General features: G+C 37.0%; 1 protein-coding gene across 1 annotated transcript; it reads right to left on the reverse strand.

Annotated features, from left to right (window-relative positions):
* Positions 1–7,128: 7,128 nt before the first annotated feature.
* LOC103721061 (FCS-Like Zinc finger 5) lies at positions 7,129–9,421 on the reverse strand. Its single transcript, XM_008811097.4, has 2 exons — positions 8,868–9,421; positions 7,129–7,627 (listed from the first exon to the last, which is right to left on the reverse strand). Exons 1-2 carry the CDS (start codon positions 9,242–9,244, stop codon positions 7,453–7,455), a joined length of 552 nt encoding a protein of 183 aa, XP_008809319.2. The 5' UTR covers positions 9,245–9,421; the 3' UTR covers positions 7,129–7,452.
* Between the last annotated feature and the right edge of the window lie 15,964 nt (positions 9,422–25,385).

Consider the following 25,385-nt stretch of genomic DNA (forward strand, 5'->3'; position numbering starts at 1 on the left):
AGCATAGTTGACATAGAAATCGAGATGTGCCTCTTATAAGATTTTATCTTTTCATGCTTATTTCTATTAATCATGTCTACGTTTGAAAAGCTGGTTTTATTCGAATTAAGAAAGAAATCTGATCAGACTTTCCTATTATAGTTATAGGCTATAAATATTACTTTTTGAATCGTCAATGAAAAAAAAGGGACCTAAACTTTGTTTCGTCAATTTTTTTATCTGTCTTTTAAATTTATTTTAAGAGATTCAAGTTGAACGAGATAAGAAAAATTTTTTCTCCCCAATTGAACCACCACTCAAGTCCATCTCATTCGTCTATCAATCTACTCCAAGAAGAAAAGCCCATCTCTGGACTATTTAGACCACATTCGAACTCAAACACATTTGGTGGAGCCCACGTCGATGCATTTGAACCTCCACCTTGATTAACATGTGTCATGCTTGGCTTTGTTCCGGCAGAAATTTCTACGTGCCATATTTTCGAATTTAAAGCCTGTTTTTTCTCTGAAAAAAAAAGAAAGAAAAATTATTGTTTTCTTGTTCTTATCAGGGAATCAATGGAAAAATTCCAAATTTGGCTTTTCTTAGGTTTCCTACCATAATTCCTTGGATCAAAATTGGAAGCAAAGACCACCACAATTGTGGCTATCAGAGTCCTAAACAATTTCCTTTTCCTTTTACCATGATAATTGAACATTCAAAATACTAATTTTATCATAATTATATGTTAACAATAAAGAAAAATATCATCGGCATAAATATATTTGCTTAATACTTGCCAGGTTTTAAACATTTTTTGGAGAACTCAATAAATTTGGAGACTATGGGGAGGAAAAAGAGAGAGAAATTTGTCAGTATTGATCTACGTGCTCCAGTTGATTGATGCACCCATTATTATTAGTCCCTATCATGATTTATAGTTACAAGTCAGCTTGGAGTTGGCTACCAACTTCATCTTGCCCTCTTTAGGGAGCTGCAACTTAAGCTGAAGCAGAGCTTTTGTTACATGAGACATGATGCAACCAGCCTATAAGCCTAGATAATGGACCACATAGTATTCATGGTTCATAACCTAAGATTACCAACAAGAGGAGTCCCACATTCACCTACTTTGCATTACCCCTTGGTGGATTGCTTAGGATGGTTGTTTTTATAAGCTAATCAAAAAGCATTGAAAAGCTGAGTTCCATCATTCAAAGTCCATGGGGAAAAAAGTAAGATAATGACCTTAATTAAAAGTCATATTTTAAACTTAATTAAATTTGGTTTCCTCAAAAACAGAATTATGTTTAGCTAGTATACCCTCCTTTACATTTCAAGGATGAGAGAAATTAAAATAAGAGAAACAAGTGCCTTATCTTTTCATAGAGGGCATTGCTAATGGTTTCTTTCTCTTATTACAAGCCTTAAAGTTATAAAAATATTTTTAATTGAAAGCAATCTATATTATCTACCGATATACATGAAACCAAATTATTCACCTCGATAGTCCGTTTTTTTTTAAAGAAAATACACCGGCAATGGATTTGCCTCATTCTTTTTTTTTTTTTTTTTGAAGATTTTTAAGGAGATGGAGGAGGGAGGATATTGGCTATGATAGAGATTTTAATATTTTGTTAAATTTTATAAATTATATCTTTCTACACTTAATATATAATTATTTTTTATAATTTTAAATATTTCCTATTTTTCTTAAATGATGTAAATTAATATTAATCATTTCTTGCTTTCACTTCTTGTATTGTTTCTCGAACTCCTTTCTCAACCTAGCAACTATATATTCAAACTTTGGAAAAAATGAGTGAAGAAAGCTATTTTTAAAACAGTAGCAACAGCAATAAGGAGGTAAGAGAATCGTAAAGGTTATTTATTTATATTTTTTATCATGAGATCATGGTAATATAGTTTTTTTTTTTTTTTTTATGAAAAAGGGAGGCAAACTCCCACCCAGATGTTATTAGAGCTGGAATAATGTACAGGGAGCAAAAAAATAGAGCAGGTACAAAGAAGTGTTTCACCACTTCTTTTTTTCACCACTCTTCAAAAATGGTAACATAGTAAAAATATTAAAACTCTATTTTGATAAACTTGAAAGCAAATATTAAAAGTGAAAGAAATATTTATATTATCTTTTGTATTGAGATCTATCTTAACTTTCTCAGGTTTTAATCATTCTTGTATAAAATAGAAAAAATATAGCTCCAATTAAAAAGTAGAGATATATATGCTTGTACAGCCTTACATAAATACTGAACAGAAACCCTGCATAATAAGTTTTCGCTGTGCAAGATATTTTGAGGATTCATTAAACCTATGGCATGTTTTTAAAGCAGAGCAAGTGTTTTCCAGGGGCCAAAAAAAAAAGCAGTGCTAGTTTCCATTGATTTGACCTGAATTAGTTAGTTTTTGTAGTACCTGTTGCTGCTATCATGAGAGTTCATGGCCTTCACCAAGCATCAACAGCTACTTCTCTTCAGGTGGATTGTAGTTTCACCAGAGGATAAGAATCACATACAGGTTTCCATCAAATCAACTATATTTAATCCATGAGTGCAATTCAAGTGCCATCTATCATTTGCGTTCTCACCAATGATGATAGTTTACTATATAACAACTTGCAAAGGTACTGGAGTTAGTGCCTTTAACAGCAATAATTATCCCTTTCAAAGTGGGGTTTTGACAACACATCTTAACTTGGAACCAGTGAAAACAAGCAATAAACAAAAGGGAAAGGAGTTCCCCTACTCCCCAAACCCCAGCCCCAAGCAATCTCAGGGCCCTTAATGGTTATTATAGGGGCTGAGCCAAGCCAAAGGAGTCTGCTTTGGGGAGTTAAAATAATGGCATGGCTTCCCCATACACGGCAAGAGATGATGTACAAAGGGAGACACCCCTTCCCCTGCCAGTCCCTGAAAGCCATTGAATACCAAAGCTCTCCATTATTTCGACATCAACCTGCACATCTCTTACTACCTATAATTGTCATTGATGGAAGGCAATTTTCACTCCTTTTTTAGTGGGGAATATGTTTTCTTTATGGGTGAGTAGTGCAATGCCTTTGGAACCATCTCATTGTTTTATTAACCCCTTACTTAATTCCCCCCACCATTGTAGGGCCCAATTGAAATTCCCTCACCTCATTGACCCCTAAATACATGTTCCTTGCTCAGATATCTTCATATTTTTTTTTCATCTAGATCTTAAGCCATTAAACTAATAAGACCTCCTATTAAAGAAAAGATTGCCTTGTCTAGAATCAATAATTTGCAATGCATGTTGCAAAGATAGATTGGTTTGTACAAAAAGTTCATGGAGTGAGAGCCAATGTAGGAGTAATTTCATGCATCCAAGGAAAATCTTCTATGTGCGCGCATATTAAACGCGGTATTTGACACATCCTTCTTAATTTCTTATAATAATTAACTCATGGCAAATAATCAAATGTTAGATTAAAAGTTCCAAATTTCTATTTGGAAGCCAAATACTTGTCGATGTGTGTGCATGCACTTGCATATTGTTTGGATATTCATACAACCAAGATGAATAATAATTTGACATGGTTTTCGACATTTGTGGAAGGGATTTCGGTCTGCTCGAGTAGAAAAATATTTCAAATTTATCCCCAAAGATGAAGCCCAGCAACCTTATTCTCAAAAATACATAAACAACTAAATAATGGTTCACTAAAATTGTGAAATGGAAAAATGGATCAGTATGAACACACATTGAGCTGATACAGGAAACTGGCATGCTTGTAGGCACCTAACTTAACTTATCTTCTGATCAAGTGGAAAGCATATAAGCTAGATAAGTTGACAGTACGCATCTAGCACTGGAAAAAAAAAATGGCATGATGCCATCCTTGCAACATACCAACCCTTTAATGTTTGCTGATGGTAATGTAGTTTGTCTGCAAAGATATAATTTGCTACAAAGGTGGTTGAGTTCAATGGAGCGAGATCAATTTGAGGAGATTTATCCAGTCAGTTGATGCAATACATGTTTCTTATGCATCAAGTGGACTCTCCAGACCTATAAAAACTTCTGAAGGCTCAGATGATGCTGACGATTGATGTTACTTTTTATTATTAAAAATAACAGGCCATGATTTTTGGCACCAGTGCATGACTACGTCACAACTTAGAAAACTACAACCTTTTTTTTCCCATTTCTTTGCTTGTGATCTACGTCATACAGCAAATTTGAGAGTGAAAGAGGACGTTTGAAGGATACTGAAGCAGTGGGAAGGAATGGATGGTGATAATGGTGGGGTTATGGGTTTCCATCAATGCGTCTTTCCATGGACCACTCAAAACATGAAAGGCCTAAAAGCTACAAATGGAGATCGATCTCTCTCTCTCTCTCTACAAATGGAGATCTCTCTCTCTCTCTCTCTCTCTCTCTCTCTCTCTCTCTCTCTCTCTCTCTCTCTCTTTAGAGGTGGGACCAACTTATGCAAGCCGACACCTTCTCCACCTTCGTGTTCCTATTTCCCACCACTCAACTAAAAGGGTTATTGTACTTACTAATGCTTTAACTAATCATCCTACGATGTGACCAAGCATAATTAAACATAATCATTAAGGGCCCTTATTGGCGTTTTTTCCATCCCAAATGAGCATTAGAAAATTTGAAATTTCAGAAAATTCAGTTGGCCGGCGAAGAAAGGTGCCAATTCTTCTATAATAATAAGATTGGCATGCGCAAGCGTACCACCGACGTCTGATCAGCCAAAAAGATGATAATGAAAATTGAAGAAAAAGCAGAGAGTAGCACAAGTCCAAGTGTCTTGATTTTTAAAAACTTTCGCCATCATCATACTGCCATTTGAAGGTCGATAAAGGGTATAGTATAGCACTAGGCTATGGTAGAAGTGTAGCACTGGACTATAGTAGGCTACGATAGAAAGCTAAGTTGCATCTACTCCTAGAACAAAAGATAGATTAAACTAAGATAAAAGATAAAGATTTATTGCATTGTTGTCAAAAAAATCTTTGTTATGGAGTACAAATCTAATATTTGTTCTGAAATAAAATAACTATCCACTATAATTACTACCCATATCTACTTTCACTCCTGGCAGTTATGGTAACTAATACTAGTTATCTCCACTACTCTACATCATGACTCGGTACCACCTGTCAAGCCGATAGATCCTATACCACCTATCAGGCTTATAATCCTACACATTCAATTGAATCTCTTGCTGTATCTTTATTCACCCTTCTGTCAACATACCATTATCTCACACATTCGATTTCTAGTAGGATTTTATTCATTCGGTCTCTCCCTGAATGTCTTTAATCCGACTTCTATATGATGCTCATTTGATCTCAACTCTTGGGATGCTCATTATATTTGTTGCCAATTCGCCACACGACCAATTCAAGCACATATGTTCCACGTGTCAACCAAACAAGTATGTGGTGTAAACAACCCCCAAGGTCCCAAACTCTGCTGTCTTGTAGGCAAGATACTATATATGTATTAAGAAATAATAGTATCCTCTAGCCCACAAGGCCACAACCCCATGTATAAATCTACGTCTCATATTCTCTATGCAAAAAATATTCTTGATAAGTTTTATTTTTTTTATCAGCAAAGAAAAGATTTCAGAAAAAGTCTAAATAAACGTATTAAGAATTATGTGAAGATCACATGAGATTATACGATAGAATCTATGATATTGAAAATAACAATAGATCTATGGAATGGGTCTCAGCCTAGCAACTTGATACCTCCTTGTAGCCGTCTAAAATTCCAGACGTCCCATAACATGCATCCTGAATTAAATTTTGCATGACCATGTTTACTAGTGGAGTCAAAGACATGAGCCAAAGATAAATTAATCTATAAATCTTGAGATTCTTATTAATGTTTTCAAATATGATGTTTTTTAAGGTAATTTTTTCGGCATACGGTGAAGTCTGAATCTAGGGTTTCTCGTCGGAAGAGAAGTGCCTATCATGCCTATCAACGTACTTCGTGTTCTCTTATTATACCAATACATTATTATACATGTCACAACCTGCACCAGAAACCCAATTCTTGCAGTATCAACCAGCTGAGCGCGTTAGTGGAGACACCCCTGCATCGGCACCAATGAATGATGTGGGTGGTGACCTTCCCATTTATTGTTTGTGGGTGCGTAAAATGTTTCAAATCTGCAAAGCTATTAAAGCAAACAGTATTGGATGGCGAGTTATAAGGCTAATCATATAGGTGGTATTCTATTGGCTTCTGTATCAGATATTTTTACAAAATTTTAAAATATTTTATTTTCAGATTTATATAGATATATCTTTATTAGATTAATTTAATAAATCTGATTTTACCAAAAAAAAAAAGCTGCGCCGAAAAACAAAAGGCATTGGTCTCTCGTGCCGCCACGCCGTTGCCCTTTTGGATGGTCGGAAAAATTTGGAGCTCCTCTTTTGTTTCTGTAGCGTCCAAGACCTTACAGATCTCATGAGAGCCTCCACCTTCTGAATTTCTCAAGGTAAATTTCGATGGCATTGTATTGGAGACGTCGGCTTCATCATCAGAGACTACGAGGTTAGATTGGTTGTAGTGGGAGGGGAGGGCAGCAGATCTTCGACACGTCTCTGTGCTGAGCTCAGGGCTGCATGGAAGGGAGTTATCTATGCGATACGGACTGCATTCTGCTTGAGGAAGACTCGGCCACGATGATAGAGTGGATATAGGGCCGAGGTCTCGGCAAGAGTTCGAGCTTGCTGCTACGCGATGTTCGCAAACTCTTAAATGAGGATGGTCTTTCATGGGTCATACATGTCTACAAAGAGACGAATAGTGCGGCCGACTAGGTGGTCTTATTTGCAGCCTACCACTCAGTAGAGTTCACCTGGGGTGATCACACGTCAGTACCTCAGTTTCTGTGTTATCTTTTTTTTTTCTGATTTTATTGGTAGTACCAAAAACAAAATAATAATAATAATAATAATAATAACAACAACAAAGGCATTAAACTTCCTTCAGAAAAGAGCATCGACGGTTTTAGTTCTTTTGTCCCCGAAAGCTTGCGCTATCTCCCCTTCCAAGGCCAAAAGCTAGTAGGAACTACATGACAGAGAGGGGGAATCACCCGACTCATATGAGAAACCTAGCTACTTGAATCACAAGCCAACCAAAGCCATGATTTGATTCACAAGTTGTAAACATATATTCCGCAGGAATAAAATTAAGAAAGCCACAAAGATATGCAGCATCCCCCATTCCTTCACATTAATAAAGAAGAGAAAAAAAAAAAAAAAAAAAAAAGAGAAAGAGAGTCGGCAAATAACTTGCATCAGCTCTTTCATACATGTTCTCTGATAACAGCACTGATGCCGGAAAACCATAAAACCCAGCAACATCTATTTCCTTTGCCTTATGGCATATACAATGCATATATCTGCGAGCTTTCGGGATTCTATTGGAGAGGATCGATGGCGTTTAAGCGTAAGCAGCGGCGATGGTTTCACCATTACCGGACTGCTCAGAGGTGGTGGTGGTGGTGGTGGTGGGAGGGGGAGCGTCCTTCATGGAAGTTAGGGAGCACTTCTCCTTCCGCTCATCCAGATTCATCTGCTGCTGCCGGCACTCGAGGCTACAGAAGGCAATGTCGCCTCTGTGGAACACAATGAAAAAAAGGAAGAAAGATTAAACCATAGCCACCTTATAATGACAAAGGCCAAATTAACATCTAGTAGAGTGATATGTTAGCTCATTCAGAGCCGGGAATCACGTAGCTTTTGTCCATAATGAAGCCATGTATCATATAGAAATATATAATAAAAAAGTACTCCTCTCAGTTGTTTGTGTTGCAAACTATAAACAGTGGGATTTTAAAATTTTATAAAGCTAGCATGCACGGAAAGGTGTATATATGCTGGATTCATTCAAGGGAAAGCAGTGGCTTGGATTGGACTTTCTATAGATCTAAACAAGTGGCATGGTGTTTGAGCAATACATGGACTGTTTATTCCACTCAGGAGTGATGGACATGAAATGCATGAAAATCCAGTATTCATGGTCAGCATACAGCAGTAGTTAATTTTAGAGTGTAATTATAAGATGTTCATATAGGCTATAGTTTGACTGACCGCTACAATGTTGTTGGAGTTGTCTATAGCCTTTCTTCTCTCTTTTTTTTCTTTGGTGGAAGTAATTGTCTATAGCTTTTCAGGTGCATAAAGTGCAAGAGTTGGACATGAGCTCATCAATGGTTGTGAAGTGGAATAGTATGCCAAAAAAATATATATAACTGAAGAGTAATTAAAAATTTTATAAAGATCTAAAGGAATACCATATTATCAAAATATTCTTAATTAAAAGCATTAAAAATTCATACACCCAAATACCACCATGTTATTGCAGGAGAACGGGGAAAAAACGAACTCTAAATCTTGACGTTTGACTGAATAGATATGACGGCAGAAAATAAAACATGTTCCAAAGAAAAAATTAACAATTCTAAATATTACCAGGGATGCACCAATATAACTAAAAGGATCAACTAAGGCTAGCATGGCATAACCATGAGAATTTTATAAGCATGAGAATTCGTTAGATTAACAAAAAAGAAAGAAAGAACGAAAGAAAACATTGCGAGAAATCATCACATAAAACCAGCAAACGAGGAAGATCCTTATCTTTTAGAAACAATGAGATGATGCCCACCTGTGCATCTCCAAAATTCCAAAAAAAAAAAAATCAGGAGAACGGAAAAGGATGAAATTTATTGCCTGGAGGAGTAATAAAAATCGGATTTTTAACCCGAAGAAGGAAAAAGATCAATTTTTTTTCCGAGATGCGAAATAAAAATCGGATTTTTAAGAGGAGAGACCATCGCGATCCAGGAGCTGTACCTATACATGAAGGTGTCGCGGCCAGGGCCGAGGCGGCGCTTGCAGAGGCTGCAGGCCTTCAAGAAGGGGGCGGTCTCCACCATCCCGAAGTCGCCGGAGCTCCGGGGGTGTCCGGCGCCCCGGGGGGACAGCATGGCCCCCAGGTGCCGCGCCTCGAGCCACTCCGGCCCGACCGCCCCACCGTACCTCCTCTGCCCCCCGCTGCCCTCCGCCGCCGCCCGCTGACGGTCCCTCTGGTGGCCGTGGCCGTGGCCGTGGTGGCCCCTCTGCTGATCGGACGGCTGCGGAGCATCCCCGTCAGCGAGGATGTCCCCCGAGAACTCCGTCATGCTTGTCGTCCTCCTCATCGGAGGTCTCGGCCGCTTCCCCAACAACATCTCTCTTTGATGTAATAAAACTCTAGAGAATTAAGGCAATAGAGAGATCGAGAGAGAGAGAGAAAGAGAGATCTGAGATAAGGCAGTGGGAGAGGGGAGGTGGTCTGAGCTCAGGGAGTGGCGGGGAGGGGGGAGGTGGTCTGAGCTTAGGGAGTGGAGGGGAGGGGGGCTTGGGGAAGGAGGAGGAGAGGGGAAGATAAAAGAGTCGAGGACGAATCTGGACCGTTGGTTGTAATCGCTTCGTCGAACCATCCGCATCATCCCACGTTTCTTTCGGTTTTCTATTTAGTCATTTTTTCGCTTGTGAAAATTTAGCAGGTTTGTGAATTTCTTGACGGTGAGCTTACCTCCTTCTCTGCGGTAGTATGGCATGTAGTTGTGTTGTAAATTATGACTAACAGTGGGCTGATTGAGACTTAGATGCAAATCCATTCATGGAGACCATGTTTAGCTGGACCAAATTTCTTTTTAAGTTCTAATGGCTGCATCTAAATTTTTAAACTAATTTGTGTCCAAGTCAAGTTTACATAGATCTAATTAGATGATCCAAGTTTTAGGATTCATAACCAGGATGAATGTAATTTCTAGACTCAATTTTATAATTAACATCTTATCTATAATTTTTGACCTTGAGAATAGACAAAGTGACCAGAATTCGATGAGTATAGGTTTGCCCATCATGCATTATTTGGTAGGTTCGAAGCAGACCAGCCAGTCATCTCTTAACTTTAGTTTTTGTTGAACCATATTAGGATTACATAGTTCAATTAAGAAGGCGGATGGGAATATGAAGGCGTCAATGATCTCATACAGTTCAATTAAGAAGGGTCTAATTATAAGATTGATGATAACATAGATTAGATTTTAGGTTTTATTAAGAGACTACGCCCAAACTTCGGGCATGAGGAAATGGGGTCAGAGATCGCTTATCCCCACGGAAGGTGACCGTAAGACTGGTATTTATAGCGGTGTCATTTCTCGTATTAATTACCTGTGGTCGCTGCTTTTGTCACCCAGAGTCCAATGATCTTTCCCAACTCTGCGGACGCTTTCTGACGGACGAAACAGCGCCCGGCCGGTCGCTCCACCGGCTGTAAACGGTCACCGCCCCCCGATTTATCCCCGAGAAACCACGCCCATACCTGATCTCCATCGGACGGTTCCGGACGCCTGGGACGTGGGCTCCATTCTGTGGTCCCCACCGGCATCAGAGTCTGCCATTTGGTCCCCGATGGAATCATGCCTGTGGGCCCCACGGCTGAGCTGGGTGAAGACGATACACGAGATGACGTGGGCCACACCGGACTGGAGGGGCGCCGAGGCTTAGAGTAACAGCCGTTACAATGATTTCGGTCTCACTCCGTTACATTTTAATTGTTACTAACATCATTTGCAAGTAAAAAAATAAAAATGACCGTCATTACACAGCCTATTAGGACATCAACAGTGGCCTTTATTTTTTAAAATTTTTTTTCTGAAACGGATGATTAAAAAAATTAAAATACAATATATTTTGAAGTATACTAGATATCTTCGGAGTAGTTGACCACCTACGAGGCTATCCAGTCCACAACCGCCTACATTCACAGCACGAAAGGCTGCTAGCCTTTAGCTTTTTATTACGACTTTAATATAATATTTTAAAAAAATTAGACTCTCGAATAATAAATTTTAAATTTTAAAATTATAAAATAATATAAAATAATAATAAATAATAAAATAATAACGAAGGAAAATTTGAATTCATATATTTTTGGATAATTAATAGCCCTTATAATACTTATAATGGCCATGGAGGTTCGTTATAATAGAACAACATTGTTATCTAAACCATGGGGACATCCGCAGGATTTTTTTTAGGCTACTTTTTTTTTTGTGAGGGAAAGGTTAAATGATGTTGAGGGTGGGCCCGAAGGGCAAGCGCGTTACGTGGCACAAGAAGGGCGAGTTTGATGGAACCGGCCGGGAGTGGGACCAGCTAGGGTTTGGCTGTACCCTCAGGTAGGGGACAAGCGGTGATGGGCGCTCGGTGGAGTCATCTGGGCGGTAGGGAACAAAATTGAGGGTACACCGATCAGGGAATGGTGGGTCAGCAGTTGTTGGACGGAACTCTCTCCCTCTCTCCCTCTCTCTACTTCCTAGTTCTAGTAAGGAATAAGTGGACTAGTTCACAAAATTTTGTACATAGTTAATGTTTGATATAAGAAGTTTAATATTAGGGTCCTCTTGAATCGAGTCTAGAGTAGAAAAAATTCAAACCGGCCAGCCAATGGAACCCCTAGGTGGAACTTCAGGGGAATGGTTGCCTTTGTTGTTTTGCCCTGAGCAGTTTGTTGGTCTATTTTGATTAACAAATGCTATAATTTTGTTGCTTAACTAAGAGTACCGGCTCGCCGAGTTGACGAAAGTCTCTTGCACTAATACAAGAGACTTAGATTTAATCTCCTACTATTTTTGTTGTCTTCTCTGATGAATAGCTAGATTTGGCCGTAAATAAGAATACTTATTCCATAATAAGATGTAGTCATGTTAATATACAATATAATTTCGATTTATATTTATTTATTTATTTATTCTTAGTTTGAAATTATATTGCAAAAAGGGGAAAAGAAAAAAAAAACTCAATTCGTATTATTAGCACTTGTTTATAATAAATAAAATGAATTAGCAACCTATGTAATCTAAAGTATTCTCGAATTATACTGGATCGTCAACATAGTGCATCTTACCAAGAGCAATGGGAATGCTTTCATTGATAGCTCTCAATGTGATTTGTCCATTTTCCTTGCAGTGCATACATGGTTGTGGCCTTCTATTAAAAAAATAATAATCATCAAATTGACATAAGAATTGCTTGTTAATCCTGATATAAATTACCGATCCTTTCCTTAGTAACCTAAGCTTGCGGGCTCAATTGGTTGGTTAACAATGTGTATCATCTAAGAGCAAAAGTTTATTTATCAAATTATACAAAAAATGAAAAATAACTCAGATTATCTGATTAGAAGCATAACAATTTGTACTTTAATTTAAACATCCCTCAGAGTTTGATGATCCATGCTTCTCTCTATGTGTATCGTAAGTTTAAAAGATTGGGATATATGGCATGCTGCCCAATGCATATGCTCATCTAATAGCCCAAGACTGCCGACATTATGGACCTACGTTCGTTATTAGATAGTTTTTATTGTATCGAAAATGTTACTATATGGTGCATCATTTGGTAGCCTGGATAGGGAACAACATGTGTATAATTGGATACATGTCCTAGTTCTAGTGATTGAACTGGTAATACCCTGTGTGACATTTATCGCATGCAGAGTTTACCATGCAATGCTCTTGGACCCTGCAATCTAAGTAGCACTCTCATCTTGTCTCAAAACTAACCAACCAAACTTGGATTATATTCAGGATGAAATAAATGTACATTGAGTACCCATAATTTGACCCAAGTTGTCCTTTGCAGTCATGGCACCTAGGTTTTTATACAGTGCTTAGGCTTATTAAGCTAGCTGTCTGCTGTAGAATAACAAAATAGGATGAGGCTCACAGCCTAAGAAACTCATGAACAAAAGTTGGCAATGAAGGTTAGTTGTTTCATTTTAAAATCAAAGACCTTACCTCTGTATAGGTAAATATTCTGGTTTAATCAATGAGAAAGGGAGTACGTATGGTCACAAAGATACCACATACAAGTCTCGCACATAAACTACAATTGAATCAAGCTGTTCATGAATATGAGGATTTAGTGGCTCATTCAATCTCATTTGTTCAGAAAATAAGTGGAACTTAAGCTCCATTTTTTGAACATTTGTCATATTAATGAAATACAATAGGCTATATTTGACTTCCTAAACAAGTACTAGATACATATCATGCACATAATGAAAAGTATGAATGACCATGATCGAGTAAGAAGCAGTGGTAATTCTAATACATATAAGATGAGGTCCTGCTTTTAATTGGTGTACTCTTTTTTTAATCTATCAATAAAGAGAATAATTAATCAAAGCATATTTTGAAGAAAAAAGGGTATACATAAAACATCTTATAGCCTTAGGATGCATATATGACAACACTTTGGCAAAGGTTCGAGCAGTCTATGCTATATTAATAAAGACCAAAAGATGAGTATTTGTTTGAATATTATTTCAGAACCTTTTTTAGCTATGCACATCCTATCATAACTCTAATTGATACATCAAAAATATCTAGACATTAGGGATGCATAGAAAGCTACTTCCATATGCTGTCATATTCGATCCCTTTTTTCAGCATGTCACCTCTTTCATTATTCATTCTAGATGCATGTAGAGGTGACTCATGGACCAAATATGATGATCTAAATAATGCATCAAAATTTCCTAGATATTAGAAATAGAAAATGCTTTGGACACATGTTCCGCATGGACAAAATGTTCATCAGGCAATAATTACTTAGTAATTCAAAATACTAACTCCACTATGTTTGAAAGTAAATTCATGGCTTATACCAATCAATCCCTCTCACCGTATGGTAAGAGAATTATTTGTGGGAGCAAAACACTAAGCTGTTGGAGTTTCGACCCTCTCAAGAACTTGATGATCAGATTCGGAATTATATATGGCCACTTGATGATCAAGTTCGGAATTATATATGGCCATCCATGTATTGCAGGACCTCTTATATTACAACCATGTATTGTGTACAACTTGAGTTTTAATGCATCACGAGCCATCCTAAAATACACGGTCGGCCATAATTGTGAAACCAGAACACCAAATTCGGTCCCCAAACTTGAAAGAATCCACACTCTTGCTCATTAGAGATACGTTATACTAGGATCTCAAATAAATAACAAATCAATGCCATTGTAATCCTAGCTTAAGCTCCATTCCAGCTTAGAACCATCCATTTACCCTAACAAGCCAAAATCCTACGCCCCAAGGGTATTACAAAATAAAGAACAGCATAAGCATGTACAAACCTTAATTTTATTTTTAAAAATAATGTCATATCATACAGTGATTGAAGTTGTTCAGTTGCTACTCAAGAATAAATGGACATGTTTACCCTTCAAACCTCTATTATTTTGTAATATAATAATAATAATAATATATAATATGTTATGTTATACGGAGATAAATCCCAAACGTAACGGGCGTCCACTGCGGATGGATCGAATCGCCGTCCGAGCTGCTCTCCATGCGACAAGTGGAGCCGATAACTTGGGCGAGACGGTTGCGGTGGCGGAGAATATCGGGGCAAGACGAGACGAGACGAGACGAGACGGCGGGCGATCGCCGGTGGGTGGGCGTGGGAAGGATCGCTGTCAGCAATTATACGGGGTGGCGCCAATTATTGGGGGCTCCCCACGTTGTCCTTTTTTATTTATTCCCCCCCCAAAAAAGATTTATTTATTTCTCCACTAAAAAAAATTGCCAGCCAGGATCAACTATTTTAATCAGATGATGATGTCACCGTGTGGGCCCCTGTCTCACGCTTACTCAGCCCTGTGGGCCCGTCCCTTTCTCTTTTTTTTTAAATTTTATTTTATTCTTTTATGTCGGGAGCTCTCTCACACCGGGTAGGGCATGAGCACAGCCAAAAAAAAGTCAGGCAATAAAAAAAAATACAAGAAAGACAATATTGGGTCTCTCAAATAAAATTTTTAAAATAATAAGTTGCATAGGATGTCACTCAATCTACAGCGCTATTAGCCTCTCCAGAGATATGAGTAGCATGAAAGACGACACATTCGTCTAACAGTTTGTGGGTTTATATTTGTTAGTATTTTAATATCGATAACATCCTAACGTGCATGGTGGATGCCAGTTCAACCATCCAAGCAATAATTTAAAATTATTAAATTTTTTGAACCTTATAAATTTATTTACTCTATTTATCCTCGAATATCAGGCTAATCAAGATTTATTCAATATTTATGAGTTTGTAAGGTTTTTGCATGAATAGTTCTTAGTTTGTAAGGTTGATGGTGATATGAGGAGCAAAAGCCTCGTTGTCTTATCAACCAATTCATTGGAGGAGACTATGAGAAGACTATGCCGATGGGGAAGGACTCATCTTTTTATCATTGAAGAGGATAGAAAGATGCAAGGTAGCAGCACAAGCCCATTGTTATATCAACCAATTCATGTAACTTGCAACAAATTAGCTAATAGATAGAATTTTGAGAGGTTTGGTTGACATCATCTTGTTGATCTTTCTTCTAGGTGCTGAGTGCACTTGAGATCCATCCTTTATCTCGGTTCTCTTGATGTAACTTTTTACTTAGCATTTTTTTTCCTACTAGGAGGCCCTATGATGAACATAAAAGACTAAGAGAGATTATTGGTCCATCATAAGGTGGCTCCTAACCCTAATGATTCACAAGAATGCCTCAACTTTGAAAATCATGATTGTGCTAGTGGATCTCATTGTGCTTGTTCGCTTGCACGTAATATGGAGCAACTTTGTATGTACCATTTATTTATTTAGTGTCTAAGACAAATAAGTAATTATAATTTTTTGAAACATAAAACATGACTACTTATAAGTACAATAAGGCAGATATATTCGTCCATAACTACTCATATTACTTGGCAAATCACTAACCTTAAAATTGTTTGTGATAAATGACTAACCAAAGCAATCAATGAGCGTTAGTCTATGGTTAACCAATATTTCATTCAAAAGAATATATAAATTATTTGAGATGCATGTATATTTGCCACTTTTTGTGACTTTATGATCAAAATAGTCTCCAATAATTCACATATCGTGAAGTAGAAACACATCTAATCTTGATGCGAGATAATAGCTCATGTAGAGCCATTGTTGTAGAAATATGTCAATTTTTCTTTTTTCCGAGTTCTTTAGGTATGATGAACGAGTAAATTAAGTTCAAGTAGAATTTGGATATTTTTCTCCAAAAACAAATTGGTAATAGGCTCAAACCAATTTTACAATATAATGCTATATTTTCCTGGAAATTGATTTTATGTGTTGATTTATAGATTCAAGCAACTAATAAGCCTTATGTCCTTTTCAAGATTTTAAATAATGTGTCATGCCATTATAATAGACTCTCATCGAAACTATTATTGACCATTATAGTGGCTATTATTTATTTCAAAATAGTATATCAATTTTTATAATAAAATAACATATTATAATGGTTGTTATAATGATACTATAACAAAAAAAAAATAATGGGAAAATAACAAAGTGTCCATTTACTTTTCGTTGAATAAAAAGATATTATTTCTAGACCATGCAATCACTTTTGGAGAGAAAATTGATGCTAAAAGTTTAAAATTAAAAAAACGGATTTTATTAAGAAAATGTACATATAAAAATAATGACCATTATTTTTCCTATTAGTATATAAATATAACATGGGGTGCCTGAACCATAAAAACAATTATAGCATCATTATTTAGAACATCTATCCTCTTACATTTGAAGGAGCAATTATGGATTCTAACCCTGAAAAAAGATGTAGGATTATGTAAGTCTAGATGGGCTTTGGAGATCATCTTTTTGCGACATTAATTTCAAGTAGGGTTTTGAGTAATATACAAATCTTAGGCAGGTTTTGGTCCACCGACTTTTTTTAAGAGGAGAGATTCCTTACTCTCTTCAATTAACTTTGTTCATACGCATGAACAAGAATCAAGGAAAAAGAACACCACATATCATCATCAAACATTGAGTGTAGGTCATATTTTCCAAACCCTTCAAAACCAAAAATCCGGGTCTCAATATAACAAATGATGTAGCTTTTAATTTTTCAAATCCCTTTAGACACTTCTTATTTAAAGCTAAAACAAAGATATGAATCATATTGCACAAACTTATTTTCTTCTTTTGCCAATATTTTACAATAAATAAGCTAGCAACAAAAACAAACACATTTACATGCACATGCTAATCTGCTTGAAAATAACATGGGGTTGGAGAAATTTTTTGTAAAATAATGTTCTATAGAACTATTAATAAAAAATGTTACTAATAATACATATTTGAGAATAAGATGGGTGATAGTCAAAATAAATATCCACTGGATATTCAAAATACATATATCAAGTATTTTAAACTCATATATCACTCCAAAATATGTTCATTACTCATTCTTAGATCCAGAAGCAGAACCATTCAAAAACTCAAAAATATATATTAAACTGCAAAATAAATATATATAAATAAATAAACAATAAATAATCTAATCTTTGCAAGGAAAATCAATAATTAAGTGGGTTATTTACAAAATTCAAATTCTCATACATTTTTTCTTTTTTTTAATTATAACTATTGTGGTATTTAAACTCTTGACCACTATTGAAAAGGAGCCAAGCAACCAATCTAAGTCATGTTTGTTTTCATGCAATTGATAATAGGAATTCAACTTGATTGGCTTCCATTCTTTGGTGTCGTATAGTGAGCAATCGATCAATCTGAACAATAGCCAGTACGCAAATTTCCAATAATTTTCATGCTCAGTTGCAATGCTCCAGGTTGTGACTTCGACTGATCAATCAAAAGTTTTGTGGAATCCCTTCATTTGACCACTTCAGACAATTTTAGTTTTGTAGAAATAGCCTAATATATATTATTAACCTTTTCCTATGAGGAAAATCAATAATTAAGTGGGTTGTTTACAAAATTCAAATTCTCATACATTTTTTTCTTTTCTTTTTAATTATAACTATTGTAGTATTTAAACTCCTGACCACTACTAAAAAGGAGCCAAGCAACCAATCAAAGTCATGTTTGCTTTCATGTAATTGATAATAGGAATTCAACTTGATTGGCTTCCATTCTTTGGTGTCGTATAGGAATTCAACTGAGCAGTTAATCAATCCGAACAATAGCCAGTACGCAAAATTCCAGCAATTTTCATGCTCAGTTGCTATGCTCCAGATTGTGACTTCGACTTATCAATCAAAATTTTTGTGGAACCCCTTTATTTAACCACTTCAGACAATTTTAGTTATGTAGAGATAGCCTAATATATATTATTAACCTTTCTTATGAGCTTAAGTTTTTGGAATCAATTTGTAACAACTCAGAACCTCATCCAAAAAGGCTAGCTGGAAGATAATATTTGGGTTCCTTAGTCCTGTATAAGTACTCAAGATCTTCTCAGCAAATAATCAATGTGGGACTAAACACGCGCCCGCACAAGTCCTCACATACTCTCTCCCGCTTAAACTCCGACGTTCTCATCAGACTAAGGATTCATATCCATACAAAACTAATCACATGCACCATGATAGTCCCGTGGTCAATCTCCATTAACCCGTGCTCAAGTGTCCTCTAGTCCACATAGACTATGAGCCGAGTTCACTCTAATACCATTTGTAACAACCTAGGATGTCATCCATAAAAGCTAGCTGAAAGGTATTATTTGGATTCCTTAGTCCTGTACAAGTGTCCAAGATCTTCTCGGCGAATAACCGATGTGGGACTAAACACACGCTCATACGGATCCTCACACAATTGGTTATTTAATACATATTAGAGCTCAAGTTTGCTAGATGCCTTATAGTCTTGACTCATTTTAGACATTGTTATCTCTCTTTGTACGGTCCAAGCCATAAAATGGAGTGTTAAGCTCGATATGCATTGTTGACGGGCCTAAGCTTTTAGAATCAATGAATTATTCAAGGAAAAGGAAAATGCAACACCAAAATAATATCAAATATGTCAATTTTATGCAACAAGATAAAAATCATATGTGCGCCAAGTATCTCCATGCATCACCTGACACAATGCATGACAAAGCTTGACTGCATGTGCTCATATTATTTGGACAGAGCGGATAAAGCTGATGTACTTACTTTGTGTTAATCCTTCTTTCTCATTGCCAAGTGATGCATAAACTACATTAGTTTACTATTTATTTGCTCTCTTTATAATACTTTTTTAATTGGAAATATCATGCCTTGACTTCATTGGCCAAGCAAATAGTTTCTACCGATTAGAAAAAGGAAAGAAAAAGCGGTGCCAGCATCAGAGAGTTTCTATGGTCCATTTTGCTGCAGATCAGTGGCAGTGAGTGGGCTAAATGGAAAAGTTAAACGTCAGACTCGTAGCTTTCCTTGTTAAAATCTGCATCACCAAAGCATTTTCGAAAACAGATTAACTTTGCACCGCCTATGCTGCATATGTCTCAATCAACCATGCCATATATACTTGAAATCATAGGATACTCGACAATCCACTACATTATATGCCTCCCACCAGACTACGATTCTCATATGCACCAAAAATGTGAATACGTACATTTCTATAGCAAGATCTTCTAATGACGGGTGCGGGGCGGTGCGGGCTAGAAATTATGATCAAGGATTACTTTATCAATCGCCATCTACTTTGGAGATACCTTCTAAAGCATTTTTCAAAGACGAGATCAGTATCTTGCCACGAATTAGTGAATCAGGCAGGATGCTTTTGTGCGGCATGACACACAGCATGTCAACATTTGAAAATTTTATTGTAAATGTGAAATACTGATATTAAGGCAAATGTGAAAGAGACCGAGAGCAGAGTCGTTCATCAAGTTTAGTATTTTAATCTGTCGTCATAAAGCACGATGGCCACCAGCAGTGAGAAAAATTTGTACCTTGACTAGTGAGTAAGATGTTGACTGCAACGCATGCTTTCCTTTTTGCTTGTTTTTGGGCTTCTTCTCATACTTAACCCCCAAAAGAGATTGTGCACCTTAATTATAAAAGTCTGATTTCTTTAAAGTTGCATCGTTCAAGACTCGAATGCAAAACTTCTAGTTGCTAAGAAAGAGGTGCGACCACCATGACAAGCCTTAGTTCACACAACAGTGATAACACTACAAGTTTATCATTCTTCAAAGAGACTAGCCTGAGCTATAAATTAAATTGAATTGAATGGATATGATATTCTACCTTGGTTAGACTATGATGCATCTGTCAGCTAACAAGTAGCAATTTTGTGCATGCCCAAGTTTAAGATAGCTAGCTCAGCCAGTTGCATCCTGAAAATAAGTCAACCTGAGCTACTTTCACATTAAATAAGACTCGTTTTTACCCTCAAACTAAAAACAAAGTAGGGCTGCAAGTGCCACTTAAGAACCCTATCACATAACAAAAGCATCAAAAACCATTGTTTCCATCTATAAGAGGTAACAAAACCCAGCATGAGGCCGCATGAACCAGGCACAATCTAGGCAATATTCCAACCTCTGACTCCGTTTACACACATAATTCTGAATAGATCTATTCACAACCACACGTCTGTTAGGATATACATGCAGTGTGACGAAAGCCCACTGTTCCTGGTTATGCTTGAACCATAAAATGGGGCAAATCTTTGATCAGGCCAGGCTAGAAACCTTCATAATTGAATACCCAGTGTCTAACTAAAAATTATATATGCTGCATAATTGAATATCCTTGGACACCATTAGTGTAAGATTTAAAACATTGAGATCAAAAATTTAAACCAGAAAAGTTACTAACATTTTTGTAGTAAGGTGGCTGATCTATTGATCCACCTATATTTTCTCTCACCAAATACTCAAAAAAAAGCCAGAGCCAAGATGCTTACAAATTCATTGCAGAATCTAAATATATAAAACTCAATAACAGACCGAAAACCAAAAGGTCGATGGTTCAGATCCTCCACATATATGCAGAATGGATTGGGATTTGGACACAAGTCCCCCTAGCACAAATGCCACTAGAGTTGCCAGCAAGAATCATCACAACTCACTCAGGCAACATAAGATCAAATTACGGGCATTTTGAACATCCGAGAAAACAAGATGCAAGATTTTAGACTCCACCATCAGTGCCTACTGAAAAGCCTCTCTCTGCATTGTGCCACAGGTACCCCACCGCCTTCCGTTTCTCAGGCAACCAACACCCAAGGATCTGTACCATGACGCAAATGTCAGACCATAAGGAAATAGCCCTGTTGCTTTCAATGAATTGAGAAGCATCACTTCCCCGCCCCCTTCACCCTTTATTCATGTCCTGCTTTCATATTCCATGTTCCCCACTGGACACAGAGAAAGAAGCACCAGAGATGCGGCAACATGTGGAGAATTTCCCTGCATGCACTCTTTCCACTATCTATATATGGAGGTTAAAGGTGGCTTCTTTTCTTTAAAACGATAGTATGGGAATTACAGCTCAGATAACAGCCCTTCTCACCACTGGCCTTTGGTTAATGTGCGCACCAGACCCTTCCTTGGAAATAAAAGAGAGGAGATGAGTCAGGTCTTGGCCCTACCAACTAAAACAGAAAGTAGAAACATGACATATTGCCTGCCCACTAGAACCAGACTTTAGCTCAAGGCATCAGCAAAATGAGCTCAAAAGTCATGCAGAAGCATAAAGCTCTTTTTCCTTGGTGCCTGCTTGGTATCATTGGTTGCGCTCTCTTTTCTTTGCTGACTCCTTCCCATGATAGACTGCTCTGATGTAAGGATGTCACAGAGCACTTGATCAGTTCCAGGATATTTGTGCATAACGGCCATGGTGCCTACCTGATTGGTGACGAAAATAACAGTTTAATGAGAATAAAAACTAAAGTGATTTAATTTTGTGAATTTAGCAAAAACAGCCCACTTTTTTTTCCATTTCTACAGATCCAGGCAACTTTTATTTTCTGCAGAAATGGCTGAGCTTTAAATTTTCTAGAAGCTTTTACCCCAGGTGTCATAAACACATTCCGGCCCTGAATGTGGATTGCATGCTGAACAAGCATGTGCTTTTGGTATCAAAACTATGTGCATTTACTATAAAAATATGTAACATTTGCCATAAAAAGTAAGTGCATTAAATTCTGCTACCCAGAAAAACCATATGGTTTGGTTTTATCTATTGGGGCTAGGGGCAAAAAATATGCATGAGAATTTACAAACTGAGTCATTCCTGCAAAACAGAAAGTTTTCCTGATGCAAAAAAGAAAAATAAAGTTGGTTTTCTTTGCAAAATCGAGATGGCTCATTTGACAACTTGCCGATATCCAACAGACTAGGTACATATGGCATAAGTTCAAGTCAAGTCTTGCCAAAGAAAAAGTTCTTAGGAGAAGAGCACTAAGTACTGAAAGCACTGATTATTCTGACTGACATGCTTTGGGGGAAATTGCTGACAAACAAGTCACTAACATAGGTAAGAGCTAAAACCTGGAGATTAAAGAGGAGGACAACTTTGCCGGCAAAGTTGGATTAAAAAGCAATAGGAAGTAGCATGAGAAAAATAATTTATTTTCCACTGCACATCACTTCGGGCTTTCTAGTAGCCTTTAGAACTCACTTAACCTAAGACATCTGTCTTCCCACCCGTACTCACTATTCCAAAATGATTATTGGCATTTGAATGAAAGTGGATTTATGGCTACAGTGTTCTCTGCAATCCGAAGATCTTCAAACTTCTCACTGCTGATCTGAGCACAGTTTTGCAAGAGACTACTCAAGGTTGCAGCATCACTACAACCCAACATGGGCAAGCCCACTCTCCATGCATGTCACTAGTCACTAAAATATAATTGTTTTACACCATTCATAACCAAATTATAGAAAATTACAATTATTAAATTCAACAAAAGCTGCATATATTACTAAAGATGCAAAGGAATTCAAACAGGAAGAAAACAGAAAGGCACTGTAATTAGTCATTAAGCTGACTTTCTAGCAAGTAAACTTATTTTCTAACCTCCAACAACCTCTACAGATTTTCGAATCTGCGGTTTTTCGCACAGCTTGCTCATAGTGCAGGTCCCACTTTTATATCGTATTTGGACAACAGCATTTCTTTTCTCTTCTTTTCTTTTCCCTTTCTGCATACATAATGGCCTTTGGTGTTCTCACAGCCTACCTCTCTCTGTCCATCCCAATCTCTACAGACTGTCCTTGTGGAATTGAGAACCTCTCTCTCTCCCTCCCTCTCTCTCTCTCTCTCTGGCCTCCAACCTCTTGCTTATCAGTTCACAGCTCAATTCCAACCTTCCCAAAACCATCTCTTACGCTCAACTATTCGAATGTCGGTGCCTCCAACCCACAATCACAATGTTTTACAACACAAAAATCTTGGTCCATGCCCACTGCATTTTCACCTTTAAATATCACCTGTTATGCTCAAGCTACTTGAAACATCCCCATTTTTGCTGCTTTTATATGTACTAATTTTAATTCCAACATGTGTTATGTTTTATGTATACAAGAATAAGGAATTTCATTTGAACCATTTGAGAGGAGATTGACCATAAGAAGAGGAAGATATCAGAAAAGAAGCCAAGAAGAACACTGAGTTCTGTTTTTTACTAAATACCTCTGTTAAATTTTGTTATTGTTCAAGGAAGAGATGTTTCCCTTCACGATGCTGGCCAACCCATTGTCTTCCCATTTTGTTTTCCTATTATTGTCTAGTTGAATCATAACTTAGTTGATTGGCAAGGTTTTTTTCTTAAAAACACATTATGAGATTCAAGACCTAAGTGAAATATGCCATCAGCCATAAAGAGAAAACCTTCATTATTTTTTTGGGCATTCATGACCACCCTTTTCAGAGTATTGTCAATGAAAAGGATGGACTAGAGAGGGTTGAGTTCCTCCATGGGGACGATGGAAACATAATGATGAATTAAGAAATCTATGAACATGCTCCAAACTCTTTCTGATCCATATAATAACGTTATTCATGGAGACATTATTCTTAGCACTCCCATCTGAAGACCAGGGTTTCTAAACTCAAAATATCCAGACTAATGTCTGAATATATCTAGGCAAGAAAAGGAGGGGAAGACCTAAGGTAACATGGATAGAGATTGTGAAAAAGACATGGAAAAGCTTGAATTAATATCAGACGTAGCCATTTTGCTCGACAAAAGAAAAATCAGAAGTAGCTTTGAATAAGAACACTTGGCAAATGAGGATCCTTAAAGCAGACCCTAAATAACCCCAAATAGTTGAGATAAGTTTGGATGAGTTGCTAATATCTAAATAAACGTATCGGTGAAGGGCAAATATGGATATGATAATGTCTAATTTGTATCTATATCCATTTAAAACAAATACGTACAATTTCAATTTCCATTTAACATCCGAACTAGTATATGCATCAACCAAATAAAAATGGATAAAGATATGAATATACCAATATCCAACCCATTTTCATCCTTGATTATCAACGCCCAAAGCACCAAGCAAATTAACGATTGGAGCAGTCCACTAGATTTTTCTTTTCTTTTTTTTAGTAAAATAGCAGTCCACTTGATTGAATGCCTCCAAAGAAAATAAATAGAGGCATCGTGCCATCTGACGAAACAATGAAGAAATTGGAGCTAAAGAAGCCTCAATCTAACTATTTGGTTAAAGCAATAGCAGGCTCCAGCCATGTACCATATGAATGATACTGCTTGCAGGCAAGATGAATTGTAGAATCCGAAGCTTGCCCTTTGATCTTGTGCTGGGCAAGAGCATAAGCAAGAAAGCAAGTCGAACAAGTAAAGGATTGCACATTGTAAAGGGGAGAGATAGTGATTTGTTAGAGTGTGTGTGTAAGCGGGTGGGTGGGTGGAGTTATACAATGGATGTGAAATCTATTGAATCTTTTAGAGCTAAGGATTTTATGGGGCTTTTTAAGCAGAGATGAGAATAGATTAGCTATAATAGTATAGTCATTAAGTTTCTCTTTGCCGAATTATATTAAATTTTCATTAGCTCTTTCCCCTATTATATGATGTGGAAAATTTTATAAGTTGAGTCAAATGTCCAAGATTCAAAGACTCCTTCTTGGTGCAACTTATGCAGTCTCAACATGATCATGTTTGGCTAGTCATTTGCATTTCATTTCTGCTATCATATGTTTGAGGGTACATCACACAACATTTTGAAATGATCACACGTATATATATGAAGTCTCAAACTGCAAGGTGGGAAGTGAAACGAGAAACCTTGTGAAAATGATGGGTCTGTGACTGTGAAACCCCTTATCTCTCTAAGTTGAAAGTAGAGCCATTTCAAGTACAGTTAACATGTAATGGTACCATTGGCATGTCTTTTTAGGTTTTTCTTCGAGAGCAATTTGGAAGTTTCAATGACTTAACACAAGTCCGTTACTATCACGAAAAGAATTTTTTGCATATATAACCTTGCAAATATGGTTTATTGCA

Source organism: Phoenix dactylifera, unplaced genomic scaffold, assembly GCF_009389715.1.
Source record: "Phoenix dactylifera cultivar Barhee BC4 unplaced genomic scaffold, palm_55x_up_171113_PBpolish2nd_filt_p 000190F, whole genome shotgun sequence".
In the NCBI taxonomy this organism is placed as follows: domain Eukaryota; kingdom Viridiplantae; phylum Streptophyta; class Magnoliopsida; order Arecales; family Arecaceae; genus Phoenix; species Phoenix dactylifera.

Excerpts from the sequence above, each read along its gene's own strand:
- LOC103721061 (XM_008811097.4), bottom strand. The coding sequence starts at position 9,244 with ATGTTGTTGGGGAAGCGGCCGAGACCTCCGATGAGGAGGACGACAAGC. Across the intron at positions 7,628-8,867 it reads CGCGACACCTTCATGTATAG|AGGCGACATTGCCTTCTGTA; the intron begins GTACAGCTCCTG and ends TGTGTTCCACAG.